General features: G+C 34.9%; 1 protein-coding gene across 1 annotated transcript in view; it reads right to left on the reverse strand.

The window, feature by feature from the left end:
• Positions 1–226: 226 nt before the first annotated feature.
• GTPBP1 (GTP-binding protein 1) overlaps positions 227–14,646 on the reverse strand; it is a 39,805-nt gene continuing 25,385 nt past the window's right edge. The window contains exons 8-13 of the mRNA XM_069833204.1: positions 14,162–14,306; positions 11,056–11,238; positions 8,971–9,106; positions 5,602–5,735; positions 3,255–3,446; positions 227–579 (exon numbers count right to left, since the gene is read on the reverse strand). Coding sequence (XP_069689305.1) covers positions 361–579; positions 3,255–3,446; positions 5,602–5,735; positions 8,971–9,106; positions 11,056–11,238; positions 14,162–14,306 — 1,009 coding nt within the window. The 3' untranslated portion in view covers positions 227–360. The remainder of the gene's footprint in view (positions 580–3,254; positions 3,447–5,601; positions 5,736–8,970; positions 9,107–11,055; positions 11,239–14,161; positions 14,307–14,646) is intronic.

Below are 14,646 nucleotides of genomic sequence, written 5' to 3' on the forward strand. Positions count from 1 at the left end.
AGCCACATCTGGGGAACTCTACCATTTCTACTCAGCACTCTACTCAAAATTACTTCTTTTCTTAACCTACATGTACCTTTTTCAGTATTTATCTTGAAACTAAGCACTGATTATTTCTTACATAAAAATAAATTATCTGTTGAAGATACATAGTCTGAATCTGTTTGAATGTTTCATAGTAAGACAAATGTATTGTGAATTGGCCTTTATTTAGAGAGGTAAGAAATTCCTCTTTTAAATCCATTTATTTGGAGAAAAATAGATGGAAAAGGAAAATTTATCATTCACCGATGTTACTCAATCTTCATTTTGCAGTATCTGATGCCTGTAGTGCAGTTTCGCATAGTCTCACTGATGCACTTAAACCTTGTTGTTGCGTGCTGAAGCAACAGGATTTTGTTCTGCAAGAGGCTGCTTTGATCCAGTGCTGTTGCTGGTGTTCGTATTGTTGGTGCCTGAACGACCTCTGCCACCTCTCCGTCCACGACTCTTTCGTCCTGATCGCTGTGGCATGTTCTCACGCTTGTCTGCTGTCACTTCAAATGGTGAGTCAGCATCAGGATTTCCTACTGGTGATAACTGAAATTAAATTTCAAAGGAATTTGTATGATTATGTGCTAGCATTGCAATGCCTTTAGGGGTCTTTTAACTTTTTATTACTATATTGGTCATAGGACACTTTTGAATTACAATTTTCCTTCTGTATCCAGAATTACGTATTTTTTAATAACCATGGTAATTTTAATTTTAAAAAATCAGCATACAGTCGATAAATTAATATCGTTATTTGTATAGCTCTCCTCTTATTTTCTTTCACTTTCCTTACATTTGTTTCTTCAGTTGAAAGAGAATCATCTTCTCTCCCACAAGTGAAAGGCAGAAACGATTAAGGGACGCCATAAAGTAAACAAACCAATACCTAATATTATATAAATTAGTTTTTATTTTTCAGTCAATCACTTATCATGTTAAGTGATTGACTGAAAAATAAAAACTAATTTATATGATATTATTTCACAAACTTATTTAAACCAATACCTGTTTGGGGTGGGAGGGCTAGTTACTATAAGACAAGCCATTTCACCGTTACTTTTCCAGACGTGGCACCACAGAGAGACGTAAGTGTACATCATAATGCAGCAATTCAAGCAGAAGGCTTGAGAGTTGGATACTGATTTTTTTTTTACTTACTTACAAATGGCATTTAAGGAACTCGCAGGTCCATTGCCACCCTCACATAAATCCGCCATCGGTCTCTATCATCATATCCCACCTCCCTCAAATCCATTTTAATATTATCCTCCCATCTATGTCTCGGCTTCCCCAAAGGTCTTTTTCCCTCCGGTCTCCCAAGTAACACTCTATATACATTTCTGGATTCGCCCATACGTCCTACATACCCTGCCCATCTCAAACGTCTGGATTTAATTTTCCTAATTATGTCAGGTGAAGAATACAATGCGTGCAGTTCTGCATTGTGTAACTTTCTCCATTCTCCTGTAACTTCATCTCTTTTAGCCCCAAATATACTGATTTTTTATGTCAATTTAATTACTATTTTATTCTAATGGCAGAGACAAGCCTACTTGCGTTTTGGTTATTTTTACAATTTCATTTGGCCATTTTGTGTTTTGAGAAATTCCTTAAAATAGAGCACAATGGATAACAGAGAAACAATTCCAATTTTTAAATTTATATAAACTAATAATAATAGTGCAATGGATTCGAACACAGTATATTCACTGCTATTCCTAGATTTTGCTACGCATCTTTGCAATGAACTAAGCGTTCATTCAGTGGGCTTGTATCTTTTTACTGTTCATGTAATACATCACGTAAAAAACACTAAACTTCCTTCAAAATCCTCTCATCCATGTGTATAGAACACATGTGCATAGTAACAGGCAGGGCTGGGCAAAATACTGATATCCAAGTATTCGAAATACAAATACAAAATACTTATAAAAATTGCATTTGAAATACAAATACAAAATCCTTTTAAAAAATTAACCAAAATACATTTGTATTTCAAATACTCAAAATAAATTTGTATTTGAAATACTCGATACAATATATAGGCCTAAAGAAATAAGAATATTACTGAAAATCTAAAATATTATATTAACATTAAAAGTATTTTCACCTCGAAATTTTATATAAACACTGAAACTGAACATTCTTCCTTTTCCCAACCAGCAATGAAATTATGCTACATATGAATAATTACTGCTCCCTTAAAAAAAAAAAAAAAAAACCAGTTTCTCAAGAAGTTTATCAGATAAGGATCCCCTTGCTTGTGAATGAATAAATCCTGCAAAACAGAACAGTCTTTCTACAGGTGCAGAGGTACACAAACTTGTATTATACTTAATAAAAGCTTGTTTCACTGTTGGGTAATTCTCTAGAGTGCACAGGGTTGTCCCTTTGCCATTGAAGATGAGATGGCTATCTGACACTGCCTCACCAAATGATAAGAGGACACAGAATGTGTGTGTGAAACCAGCTGAGCAGTTCTCTGTTACACCTGTTTATATCATGTTTGAATTGCAATATTTGAGAGCTTGAGTCATAAAGAGAAATCCATCGAGTTGGGCAAGGAAACTTTGATGAATATTTTAAGATATCTGATATCATTTCTGAGGATTTGGGTCTCCTAGACGCAGTCCATAATGCTGAACATTTAGCAAGTATTGGGTGATGGATCCTTAATGATGTTGGAGATTTCTTTATGACATTAAGGGAATCAGTTGTGGCAAGAAAACTAGCAGATCTGAAATGGATAGGCAAATAAGACAAAAGTTCATTCTTCAAAACCAAATCCAAAACTTGAAGGACAAGAAGAAAAAAAAAAGTATTTTAAGTATTTGAAATACAAAATACATCAATTTTATGTACTTAAATACAAAATACTTTCGAAAATCCTTACAAATTACAAAATACAAATGTATTTCAAATACTGCCCAGCCCTGGTAACAGGAATAATTCTTTACCTTTTCATACATCCTATTTTCAGTGTGAAGACAGTACCTATATTTATATACACATATTACTACATGTTGGTTTGTTGTTTGTTTTTCAATGGCATCATGTGTATGGTTTTAAACATGTAAGTTGCCATTTGGCATAAAATGTAAAGATCTTTGTAATCTGGTTCGAGTTCCACATGTTCCCATTTCCTGTGAAGTTCAGCTAGGCAATCATGTCTTGTTTCTGATTAGGACATTAGTAATGTTTCTTTCCTTGCATTCACATACCTGTTGTACAGTCTGTGGAAGTGCAGGAGCTGGCTGGGGTGGCAGTATCTGCTGTGTCTGGGATGTACAGTTGCTGCTTTGTTTAGACTGCATCTTGTTTGGTTTCGAACGAGACACCTGAGCCCCTGGATGAGCTTGGGGTATGAGGCGAAGAACATTACCTACTGCTTTTGTGCGGCCTTCACGAAAAACCTAAATATGGAAGGAAATTAGGTAAGACTAAAATTACGTAATACTTCATATAAATCAAAATAACTATATCGTATTCATAACTGTTTTCTCCTCCAATTTTCATTTTCTGTTACTTACAATTGATTCAGGAGCACTTTAAAATAAAAGTTACATGAAAGAAAATCTCTCAAAGTTTATATATGGCACCAGATTGCAAGGTTTTGTCACTAGTTACGAGCTCCACTTGTATGTTAAAGTGGCACAGGGTTACACTTCGTTTTCTTACACTATAATCAAGAAAGCCAATATCAGAGCATAGAATGCATGTAGAAGGTTACCTGGCTTGTCTTGAGGGAGATCCTTCCTCTAGGAATGTCTGTGACCCATCTGCCTGCCCAAAGTACCACAGTTTCTTTTATAGGAGAATTATAAGCGAATTAGGAAGAGCATTGAAAGTGTTCTGATTGGCTGCGTGAGACACATTGTATTAGAACGGTCTCTAGCATGTAAAAGTAATGTTGCCAACGTTTGAAAAGCTGTAGCATTCTTGATAGAGGGAAATACGTTTCTGTGTATTCCAGAAGTGAGAGCGAATTCAAATAATGTTGTTGTGGGTTCAGGTAAGTAACAATGGCAATTTGTAGAGGGTGCGATATTACAATAAGGATATGTAATAAGTTAACAGACGAGGAGCGTAAAGATATTTTGTTCACACACGAAATATTGAGAAGATCAATACTGTGTGATCGGTGTGGGAATACTGTGAATTGATCATGGTCACGTAAAGCACTAGCATACTGTGGTACATATACATGTAAAAAAAACTGCGAAAAGGGAATCATTCATTAAAGACATCCTATCTCTAACAAAAGTCATTAGTTTTGTAATGTACTGGTTGTTAGTGGATAAGCTGCACTAGTGGGAAATACAGTATGAACTGGGATTGAGTTCGGAAACAATTTGCAACTGGTCGTCTTACTGCCAAGAAGTTTGTGATGACTGGAAGCAGAGGAATTCAACGCAGATTTGTGATCCAAAGACCACAGTGGAAACAGACGAGGCAAAATTCAACAAAAGATAATACCATCATGGCAGACGCGTTAAAAGCCATTGGGTATTTGGAGGAGAGAACAACACAAATTTTTTCCTCGTACCAGTTGAATCCAGAGACAGTGATATCCTACTAAAAACCACCAGGCAGTGGATTCGAGCAGGAAGCACTGTAGTGTCTTATTGCTGGAAATCCTACGACTGCTTGCAAACAGAAGGATTTTGGCACTTAAAGTAAACCGCTCCCTTGAATTCACAGACACAGAGAGGATTGGTGGAATACACGAAGACTGTCTCGTAAGTAACGACATTGTTGTGCACACAAATATCATGCATAAAAAGTGGCGAAAAATGAGTGTGTCTCTTCTTTCATCTGGTAAGGTGTGCATGCAACCAGCCCTCTGCGAAGCAGACAATGCTACACCTGTTACAGTGCTCCACTGTTGTACTAACACTTGTGATGAAGCTGAACAATCCGTCACTATCATGCGGACGAGATGTCTGTCATCCCATGATGTCATAGATTGTGATCCACTGCAGGATTTTCGATGTGTCCAATTCCGTTCGGTTCACTACTCCCACACTCGCATCAATGTAGTGGCATGACATCCCACATGAGCAGCAATATCGCAATACGAAAATCCACCTTCACGCAGGCCAATTATTCGTCCCTGTTCAAACTCTGTTGTTTGTTTATACTGCGCCCTTTTAGCACGATGAGGCATAGTGACTCTTAGAGAAAGGTTTACTGTCTGTTGACTCTTAATACATTGCTCTTCTGGCTCTATAACAGTCCTCTATTTATGCGCCTACTACGGCAGTTCAGAGGGCACTGCTGGGTTCAGGGATGCAAAATCACTTTGAAATTGTAATCACTTGCTTGTCATACCCTGCGTTATATTTAGTATAATGTTCACATGCCTATCTATGTTCCTTCATGGTGTTTCACTTTTTACAGACAGTAGTGTATGTATGTTGTTGAATATCAATGTTGATAGCCAAAAGAACACATCCTTCAATTTCTAAACATTAAGCCTAAAATACTTCATATACTGTATGTGTAATTCAAATCTATACATAAAATCTATTATATAAAATTTAAATTCCATTATAATGAAAACAATACCATTCTCTGGCCTGCTTTGATGTACTCGGGATGTTTGATGAAACGAAAATGGACAAGTGCTTTATCTCCTGTGCGCAGACATTCTTGTGACATGGACAAAATTGATGCTGTTTGACGGATGCTCCCACAGTGCACTGTAAAAAGTAAATTGCGTTAAAAATTAATATTGGAAATATTATCATGTAAAGAAAATTAATACTATTAGTATTCTCGTCTTCTATAAATTCTGAACTAAGTAACCACGAAACTATCTACATTTCTCAGTACATGGCGAAGAATGAACAATACCCATTCCAATTTTTACATGTAATTTCATTTCAATGCTGACGTAATTCATCATTCTGGTGGGGTAGCTTTAATCCTTTAGATTGAATTAATAAATAATCAAGAGGTACCTACTTAAGCTATAAAACATCTACTACAGCCCCACTCTTTTTCACTAACAATGACTGTTGATAATATTGTTAAACAGGCAACATCTTTGAGGCCCAAACCTATGCAAATAACTTCTTTAACCAGCGCATATTCTGCCGTTAATTCTCATTTAACAAATTTATGGGTCGAATTATGGTTTTCTTCTGATAAAGGCCAAGTACTCCAAAACATTCAAAAGAAACCTAATGATTTACAAATGTTCCGCAACATTCCCAGACACATGCAAACTTTCTTAGCAAGATCCAGGACAGGCCATATTATCACTCAGAAGTATCTTCACCGCTTTAATCTTGTTGATTCTAGTAGCTGTTGCTGGTGCAACAATAACGAAGAAGATTTGGAACATATCCTCTTAAACTGCCCTGTCACAAACATCCATAGAACTAATTTAAAATCTGCAATCCCTGTAACTTTGGACAATTCTCTCCAATATATACTGAATACATCTCATCTTTGGAATGTGGCTGCTGAAATATACAACAAGCATCGTGCTTTTTACCCATCATTTGTAAGAAGAGGAAATTCATAGTGAAACATAGTGGAACACGTGTTGTTAGCAAATAACTGGATACACTATGAAGATAGAATAATTCTGTCTCTTCTTTGAAGTAGCTCATATCACTTTTCAAGAGACCATAATCGTACTACTGCGAAATATGCAAGCAATGCATGAAAACTAAATCCCTTATGGTTTTAAAACAGATCTCCAGTTTATGTCACTGATATTTGTTTGATGCCCTCTGAAATAACATATTGCACAATGTTACAAACTTTTGGTAAGAAAGATTGCTTAAAATTGATTTTTAACTATATGGACGACCATAAGGTTGTGACATTACACTTTCATAAATAATTTATAATTATTATTCCTTATAAACCTCTGCATAAATTATTTGATTATCATTAAAAATGTATATTAGAAATACAAACATTTTAAAACAATGAACTGTGTGTTCGTAAGCTATTTTAATTTGTTATACTACTGGGAAATAAACAACCTAACAGTTCTTTGATGTTTAGTATCTATGCATCAATTCATCTGGCATGAAGCATGTGAAATATGACTTTCACAAAAAATAACGGGCATTTAAAATTAATAACACAGAACAGCAATCTGCTCTAAGCTTGCTATAACGAGTTTCTTCTTTAACTTTTCTTACATAAGATAAAGTGACGAACAAATTAGATGGTGCAATCCATATGTGCCTAAAAATCACTGCAAAGACATTTAAGATAATTCCTTCGGCAGTTGAATATCCATAAAACAATATTGTTTTACAACTTTCACTTACAAAATAGGCAAGACAGAGATGAAATTCGCTTCTACAGTGAGTCTATCGTTGCTTATTTCCCAAGTAGGTCTAAACAATATATGTGTATCCAATGCCTACCTACTTCACTTTGCGTGATTCGGGTTCTGCATACTGCGGATAGATGGCAGGACTGTGACCCATTTTCAAAGCAAAGCCATGTTATGCATGATGTATATCTGTGAAGAGTTATGTCGTGTACTAGGGTTAAGTGTTATGGTAAGTGTAGTGTAGAGAATGGGTGAGGATGATGATGATGGTGTATATCTCACTATAAACCACTAACACCTTCTAAAAAAAATAAAAAATTGAAATGTATCCGCACCTAATCAAAGCACTTACCACTTCGAATAAAGTGCCATCTCATAATTGCTATAACTGCTGCCATTTCTAGATCTCTTTACTAGTTAAATACTTATAATAATATCCTTTGGATCCATTTTGCGTAAATAAAATACAGCATGATCTACATGATGATGACAACTTTCACCGACTTTGCTGTCTCTGCAATATCTGGGGATTTAGATCCCGGAATGTGCTTTGTAATATAATGAAACACTGGATACTCAAGATAATGTGTTGTTAGTCCAGCCAGCTCGACTGTACATCATCTGACAAAATGTCTATCAATACTATCATATTGGCCTGAATTTTTCCATAAAAATAGTTGTGTGAAAACCTTACTGGCCTTTTCAGTCGTTTAGAAGTTTACTTTACAGGACGAGCAGATTGCCAGCATGTGTAATTCTAAAACGGAAAATCCTGGTGTTATATTTCGAGCACAGAAGGAGGGCTGGAAACAGAGGAGTTGGTGGCTGACTGACTTAAGGTTATGTGGAGACGATGACCAGATGCTTTGTTAGGAAGAAAGGAATGTTTATCCATGATTCTTTTCGTTGCCACACAACTGACAAAATAAATATCCCAGAGGAGACGACATCTCAGCCTCAAATGCCAGACCTTGTTAATAAACCCTTTAAGGATGATGTGCACAGAGAGTATAAAGACTGATTGCTTAAAAGGACTTTGCTCTGATGATCTGATCCCAACAGGCAAACTGAAAAAATAAAGTGTGCAGTTGCTGGCCCAGTGGTTAATTACAACACGAAATAGGATTAGCAGTGAGTCAACTAATAACATGGATGGAAATGAAGATGACATTTTGTGGATCGAAGAAGAAGATGAAGACGAAGAAGAAGAAGAAGAAGAAGAGGAAGGAGGAGGAGGAAGAAGAGGAAGGAGGAGTAGGAAGAAGAGGAAGAAGGGAAAGAAGGGGAAGAAGAAGAAGAGGAGGAAGCAGAGGAAGAAGAAGGGAACCGAAAACTTGAAAATAGCTTTAAATTTGTAAATTTTATCATTCTTTAATATTTTTAAACTTCAGGTCATATTAAATTGGGATACTTTTATTTTTCCATATACAACATCTGAAAACTTGATGTATTATATTTCAGGTACAGTAGTACTAGATTCGGGCCAATAGGGTATTAGTAAATTTCGATGATAAACGGATTTAGTGGTGGTAAATAGCAAATGATAATTCTACTGTATTCTGATCTAATTCTATTCAAAATTTTATTTCAATTTTTGCAATTAACCCAGGTTATGTGTTTACATCTCTTCTTACCCATTGCTTGATAACGAGAGCTGATTGTTGTTGGATGATGGAGAACTAGAATTTCGCCTTCAAATTCCCAACATGCACTGGGATTTACTGCTGGAGACACCATCACCATTCCCTTCCTGATCTGGGACCTCTTAATCTGAAAAACAAAGGAGAGAATTGTGCACTTTCTCCTAACTAGGCCTATTAATGTACATTAGTATTTTCATATTTTTAATTTAAATTACATATAATAATTATGGAGATGGAATAGGTTTGATAGGCTTATTACAGGATGATTATATTTTAATCTAAAACATGGTTGGTTCTTGGGGGGGGGGGGGAAACGCACGCATGCAAACCCCCCCATGTGAGTGTTAATTTTACTTTTTCAATGTATTGAAACACTCGAACGTGAACAAGCAAACTCGGGAAGCACTTGTTACTGACTGATTCTGAGGGGTTCTACAGTACAAGCTTGTCACATGCCAGAAATCGTTTTGTATATATGCACATTTCACTTGAAAAATAACATTTTACTGATAAATCGCTATTAAATAGCATTTTTCTCGTGATTTCGCAATTTGATATGAAATTCGCATTTTTAATTCTGCTAGAAAATCATACCTTACAGATGAAGAAAAATACTTTCTACCCCACAATTTTAAAATTTGCGGATTTCGCAAATGCAAAATTTTTAGGTCCCTAGTTATTGCTACAAAACAAAATGTCACTTTTTTTTTTAATAAATATGAGTTTAAAATACCAATAAAAGAAGAAGTATGGAATCAGAGTTGAAATGGAAGCAAGTTTCATGAATGAGACAGACATTGGGAGTTATAAAATAATGATCATTCAAGTGATCAGTAAATTTAAATAGTTATAAGTAGGGGGCAGATGTTGATGAAAAGTCATCTTCTTATTTTTCACATTAGGACGATGCCTATTAATATAGAAATCCTTTCTATGTTAATATCAGCGTATAAAAGTAATTTCTTATATCGCATTTTTTGCATTCTTTGACGTTTTTGAACTAACAGGTCATTTTTATATCTTTTTCGGAATTTTTTTGCCATTTTTAATACTTTGAAGAACTCTTAGATCATTTGAAATGCATTTTACTTCCTTCTTTACGGATACGTCTGTTAAATCATTTTCTAACCAAATAGGCCAATAGTAATTACCTACTGACTAGTGAATAACAGTGAAGTTTGAGTTTTATAGTTTGGAACAAACACGTCCATCCCTCATTCCACTGAAGGCTTCACTTCATACAACAGAAGGAATATAAAATGCTTGACAGCAGCTTAGTTTAAGAGAGGACTTTGACCGCTACTGTTCTTTTGTCGGTACAAGGGTGTCTTCAGAATTTATGTTTGAAAGGGGGGAAACTTTCACCATATCCTGGGACAGGACGTTGTGTCCTCAACATGGTTCGGAAGGGATGTCTACTATAGTAGACAGTATTTTTAACACAAAGATTGCAAGAATGCACGCTGCGCTCACAATTCGTTTTGTCATTCAGACTCCCTCATCTGGAAGCTCTCGTAACAAAAGTGTAGTGCGGGGGGGAGGAGGAGGAGACGGAGAATGAAGGCAATGACATGGACCACCTCCGATTGAAACACATTGTAAACTCTCATTAAAATCTATAGTTTTCCCTTAAAACCTTCATTTTGTTGCATGTTCTTTTCCTTTATGTTAGCCAAATTCCAGAAAGTTGCCTCCTCTCTCCAAGATTTGCAGGGCAGTCATTGAAACAAGGTGACTAATTTTTAAAATGCTGTGGTGTGAGTACGGTGAATAATATTTAAATGTCATTTTCTTTCAATTTTATATCATTTTTTCATTAGTTTGAGGGCGTTTTAATGTTCATTTTAAGTAGATTTTTAGGTCATTAACATCCGCCCCCTAGTTATAAGACTCCAATGAATACTTTACCTGGTCACTCATCTAAAGACAACTGTGTGGATAAACCTCCGAGATGTCATGTGTATTTTAACAACAATTAAAAAAAGAAACAAAAATAATAAATCAATGTTAAAAAAAATTCAAAGCTAATTATTTTCCAATGATGGTAAGGATCACAAATACCAGAGAGATACAGACCTTCTTAAGAGCGAAGGATGCAGTTTGCCCCCCTCTCACTTCCCTCACAACCATGCGCTTCCTATGAATGCTCTTCACTGCAATTGGTATGAAATGTCCCAAAGCATCAGGACCCAGCAGAAGAGTGTCATTTAAGCGGATCACACCTTTCAGAGTCGTTCCTGACACTACTGTTCCTACACCCTGTAAACACACATACACAACTCTTCACCACTTGCTTACTCCCCAGTAGGCCGAATATACACTTACAAGGCTTCGAAGATACTCATATTCCGAATACATAGGCGATTTTATGCAATAACAAACATAATACAGTGTTGTTATTTTCTAATGTCGCTGGTGTTCCTGACTATCATGCTGACAATATGGAATTAAGGAAATTGTGTTCGGAATTTTAGTTATGGGATGACTCGATTTTTTTCATTTTATTTCTGTTGTAGGACAATTCACAGTTTTCATGCTATTTCTCTGTCACACTTCACTCCTTGTTATACCTTCTTTCAAATTCTTGTGACATCAGAAATAAGTCGGTTTTAGATAGGTAGTAGTGCATATGACGCAATAAAATAATAGTATGCGAAATTTTTTGCAAATAATAGACTACACTTTTAGATTATGTGATGCATGATTTATTCATTACTGTCAGTAAATTTAATTTCTTCAGGTGCAAGTACAGATGGCTTCATTTCAACGTGGCAACAAAGAAATTTAATATCTACTAGATTTTCATCTAAGTTTCCAGTTCCCTCCCCTCACTCTAAGAGACAACCCTAGTCTTAAGACTTTTCATATTTAAGATGTAAGAGTCTCAATATTCTCAGGATATATTAAAAAAGTAAAACAGGTGTAAAGGTATTATTGTTATTGTTGTTATTATTATCATTATTATTATTATTATTATACTCATTTTTTCCCCATCAGAAATTTCCTGTAACTTTCTCTGGTTTTGACAAATGAATGATTATTGGTATTTCCAAATATTTTGTTAATCCAGTGGTTCCCAAAGTGTAGGTCGTGACCCCTTGGGGGGTCGTGTAAAGAGCCGAGATGATTTACAAAATAAAACAAAAAATGCCTTATTAACACATTTATGTTGTATTCAGAAACATAAACAAAATTGGACCTACAAATAAAAAAAAATGTTTCAGTAATAGCTAAAGTAAAAAATAATTAATACTCTAAAAGTGCCTCTCTTTTGACAAAATAGCTTCTCAAATTTTGGCTCTGTATTCAATATGCACACAATTATATCATATCCAATTTCAAGGAGATTTCTCGCTTTTGTTTTGATGAAATCATAGACTGGAAACTAATTTTGCATGAATACGAGTTTGCAAATGCTATAAAAACTGGAAGACTTTCTTTTGCAAGCTCGAGGTAGTCTTACATTCTTTTGATCTGAAACTAAGTTAATCTACGCTCTGTGAAAAAAATTATATTTTTAACCTTCCATCAGTAAGCACATATTTTAATAAGTATTTTCCTTAATATTTTTCTTTTGGAATTCAGCCAGTTGAATGCAACTGTTAGAAACGGATTCAGTATCTATCATCGCTGTCATGATTGTTTTGAGTTTCTTCCAGAAGATATTCAGAAATCTGTTGTTTAAAATTCTGCAAAGTAAATTGTATCTCCACAATAACAAACTAAATTTTCTATTTGTCCAGTAACGTCTACCAGAAATCAAGTTTCCTTATAAATCTGTGGATTTTATCTCTGGCTGTTATGTTAACATCTTGGCCTCGCAAACGACTATTTCAAGTGTTTGGAATAATATATCAGTCTAAAAAACCAAAAAGAATTGAAGAAAAGATTTACATATTTCAATTTCTCGTCTTGCAGGTATCGGCACATTAGAAACTGAGTGGTATCTACTAGTTTTAAATAAAATTATCGTTGTTCTCCATCTTACAGGCATTTGTATTTTTCGATTGGGGTTAATTACTGGTATGATAATGGGGGAGTCGCAAATAAATGACTCACCCAAAAGTAGGGAACTACTGTGTTAATCTGTACCATTATCTATTATTTATTTAAAATCGTAGTATAAATCACTTGTCAGAAACTTCTACTTCGTCAGTATTTGTTAATTTTTAGTGTCATGAGATGACATTAATTTCGTCAGTCTGAAATTAGTAGTTCTACATAATTGGTAAACATAATCAATTTCCATGTATAAGTTATGTAAGTAAAATATTAAAATGAAGTACAAACTGCGATGTGTTGCACAGTCGTGGAAATTCATGGGATTCCAGTATAGCAGCTTGTACGAAGATTGAACACAACTGCAATAATAAACACTGTATGAGAAATTTATGTAGTTGTCATATGGATAGACAAATCTCATATGATCAAGTCAAAATGCACAAATTTAGAAGTTACAAAATACAATGTATTATGTTTTAACAGAAATATATGGAAATTATTAAGTGGTGTATAAATACAATATGATGGTTATGTGGGCTGGAGTATAAATCTTGTTACAAGCCTCCGCAAAGCGAAGTGTGGACATGGGCGAAACAGTTACTGTCTTGAATCTGAAATATATATGTACTAAACTAATATAAGCGCGAACTGAATTAGAAATGTAAGATGGTTCAATGATGTGTCAGAAATGTAAAATCAAACTTACAAAATGAACATCATGGCGATAATTCCGATGTCTTCATTGGATAGACAGCAACTGTTAGGGGCACCTCGTTTGCAGATTTTAAGTGACAAATTGTTACTAGTTAATTGTTCCAAACAGATAAGCATAGACGGACCTTGTGTTTAAATTAACTAAGAACTGAAGCTGTGTTGGAAAGAGTGGATGAGGAGAGAATGATGCTGAAACTGATCAGGAAGAAAAAAAGGAATTGGTTGGGTCACTGGCTAAGGAGAAAGTGTCTGCTGAAGGATGCACTGGAAGGAATGGTGAACGGAAGAAGAGTTCGGGGCAGAAGAAGATATCAAATAATAGACGACATTAAGATATATTGATCATACCCTATGTGGACACAAAGAGGAATACAGAAAATAGGAAGGATTGGAAAATAGTGAAAGACCTGCCCTTGGACAGAAAAGTATGAATGAAAACTATGAACTGTATTTCTCTGCCACTTACAGGTACTGAATATGTGTCGTCTATTTGAAATTCAGCAGGCTCATCATCTCGACTTATCATTCTTGTAGTCAGAAGATTCAGGAACATCTTCAGAAGATCAAGATTTTCACCAGTGACGTTAGAAACTTGAAATATTGGGCACAACCTGCACAAAACAATAATTTGACTTAATGAAATTAACATTTTAAAATGATTTAAATTATTTATAGCAGTTAAAAGTTTTATAAAACAACATAAACATAAGAGTAAAATTGTAGAATGGCACGTATTCAAATACAAAAGTAGAGAAGTGAAACAAGAATGTGGGTTTTCATTTTATTATTTAATATAAATGAGATATTGGGGAAAAAATATATATATATATATATATATATATATATATATATACACACATGTAATTCAACTATAAAAATAAATAATGGTCAAATACCATTAAATCAGTTAACCAAATAACGCACAGCCTTGTTAAAATTGGTGTAGAATAC

This window comes from Periplaneta americana, chromosome 8, assembly GCF_040183065.1.
Source record: "Periplaneta americana isolate PAMFEO1 chromosome 8, P.americana_PAMFEO1_priV1, whole genome shotgun sequence".
NCBI lineage: Eukaryota > Metazoa > Arthropoda > Insecta > Blattodea > Blattidae > Periplaneta > Periplaneta americana.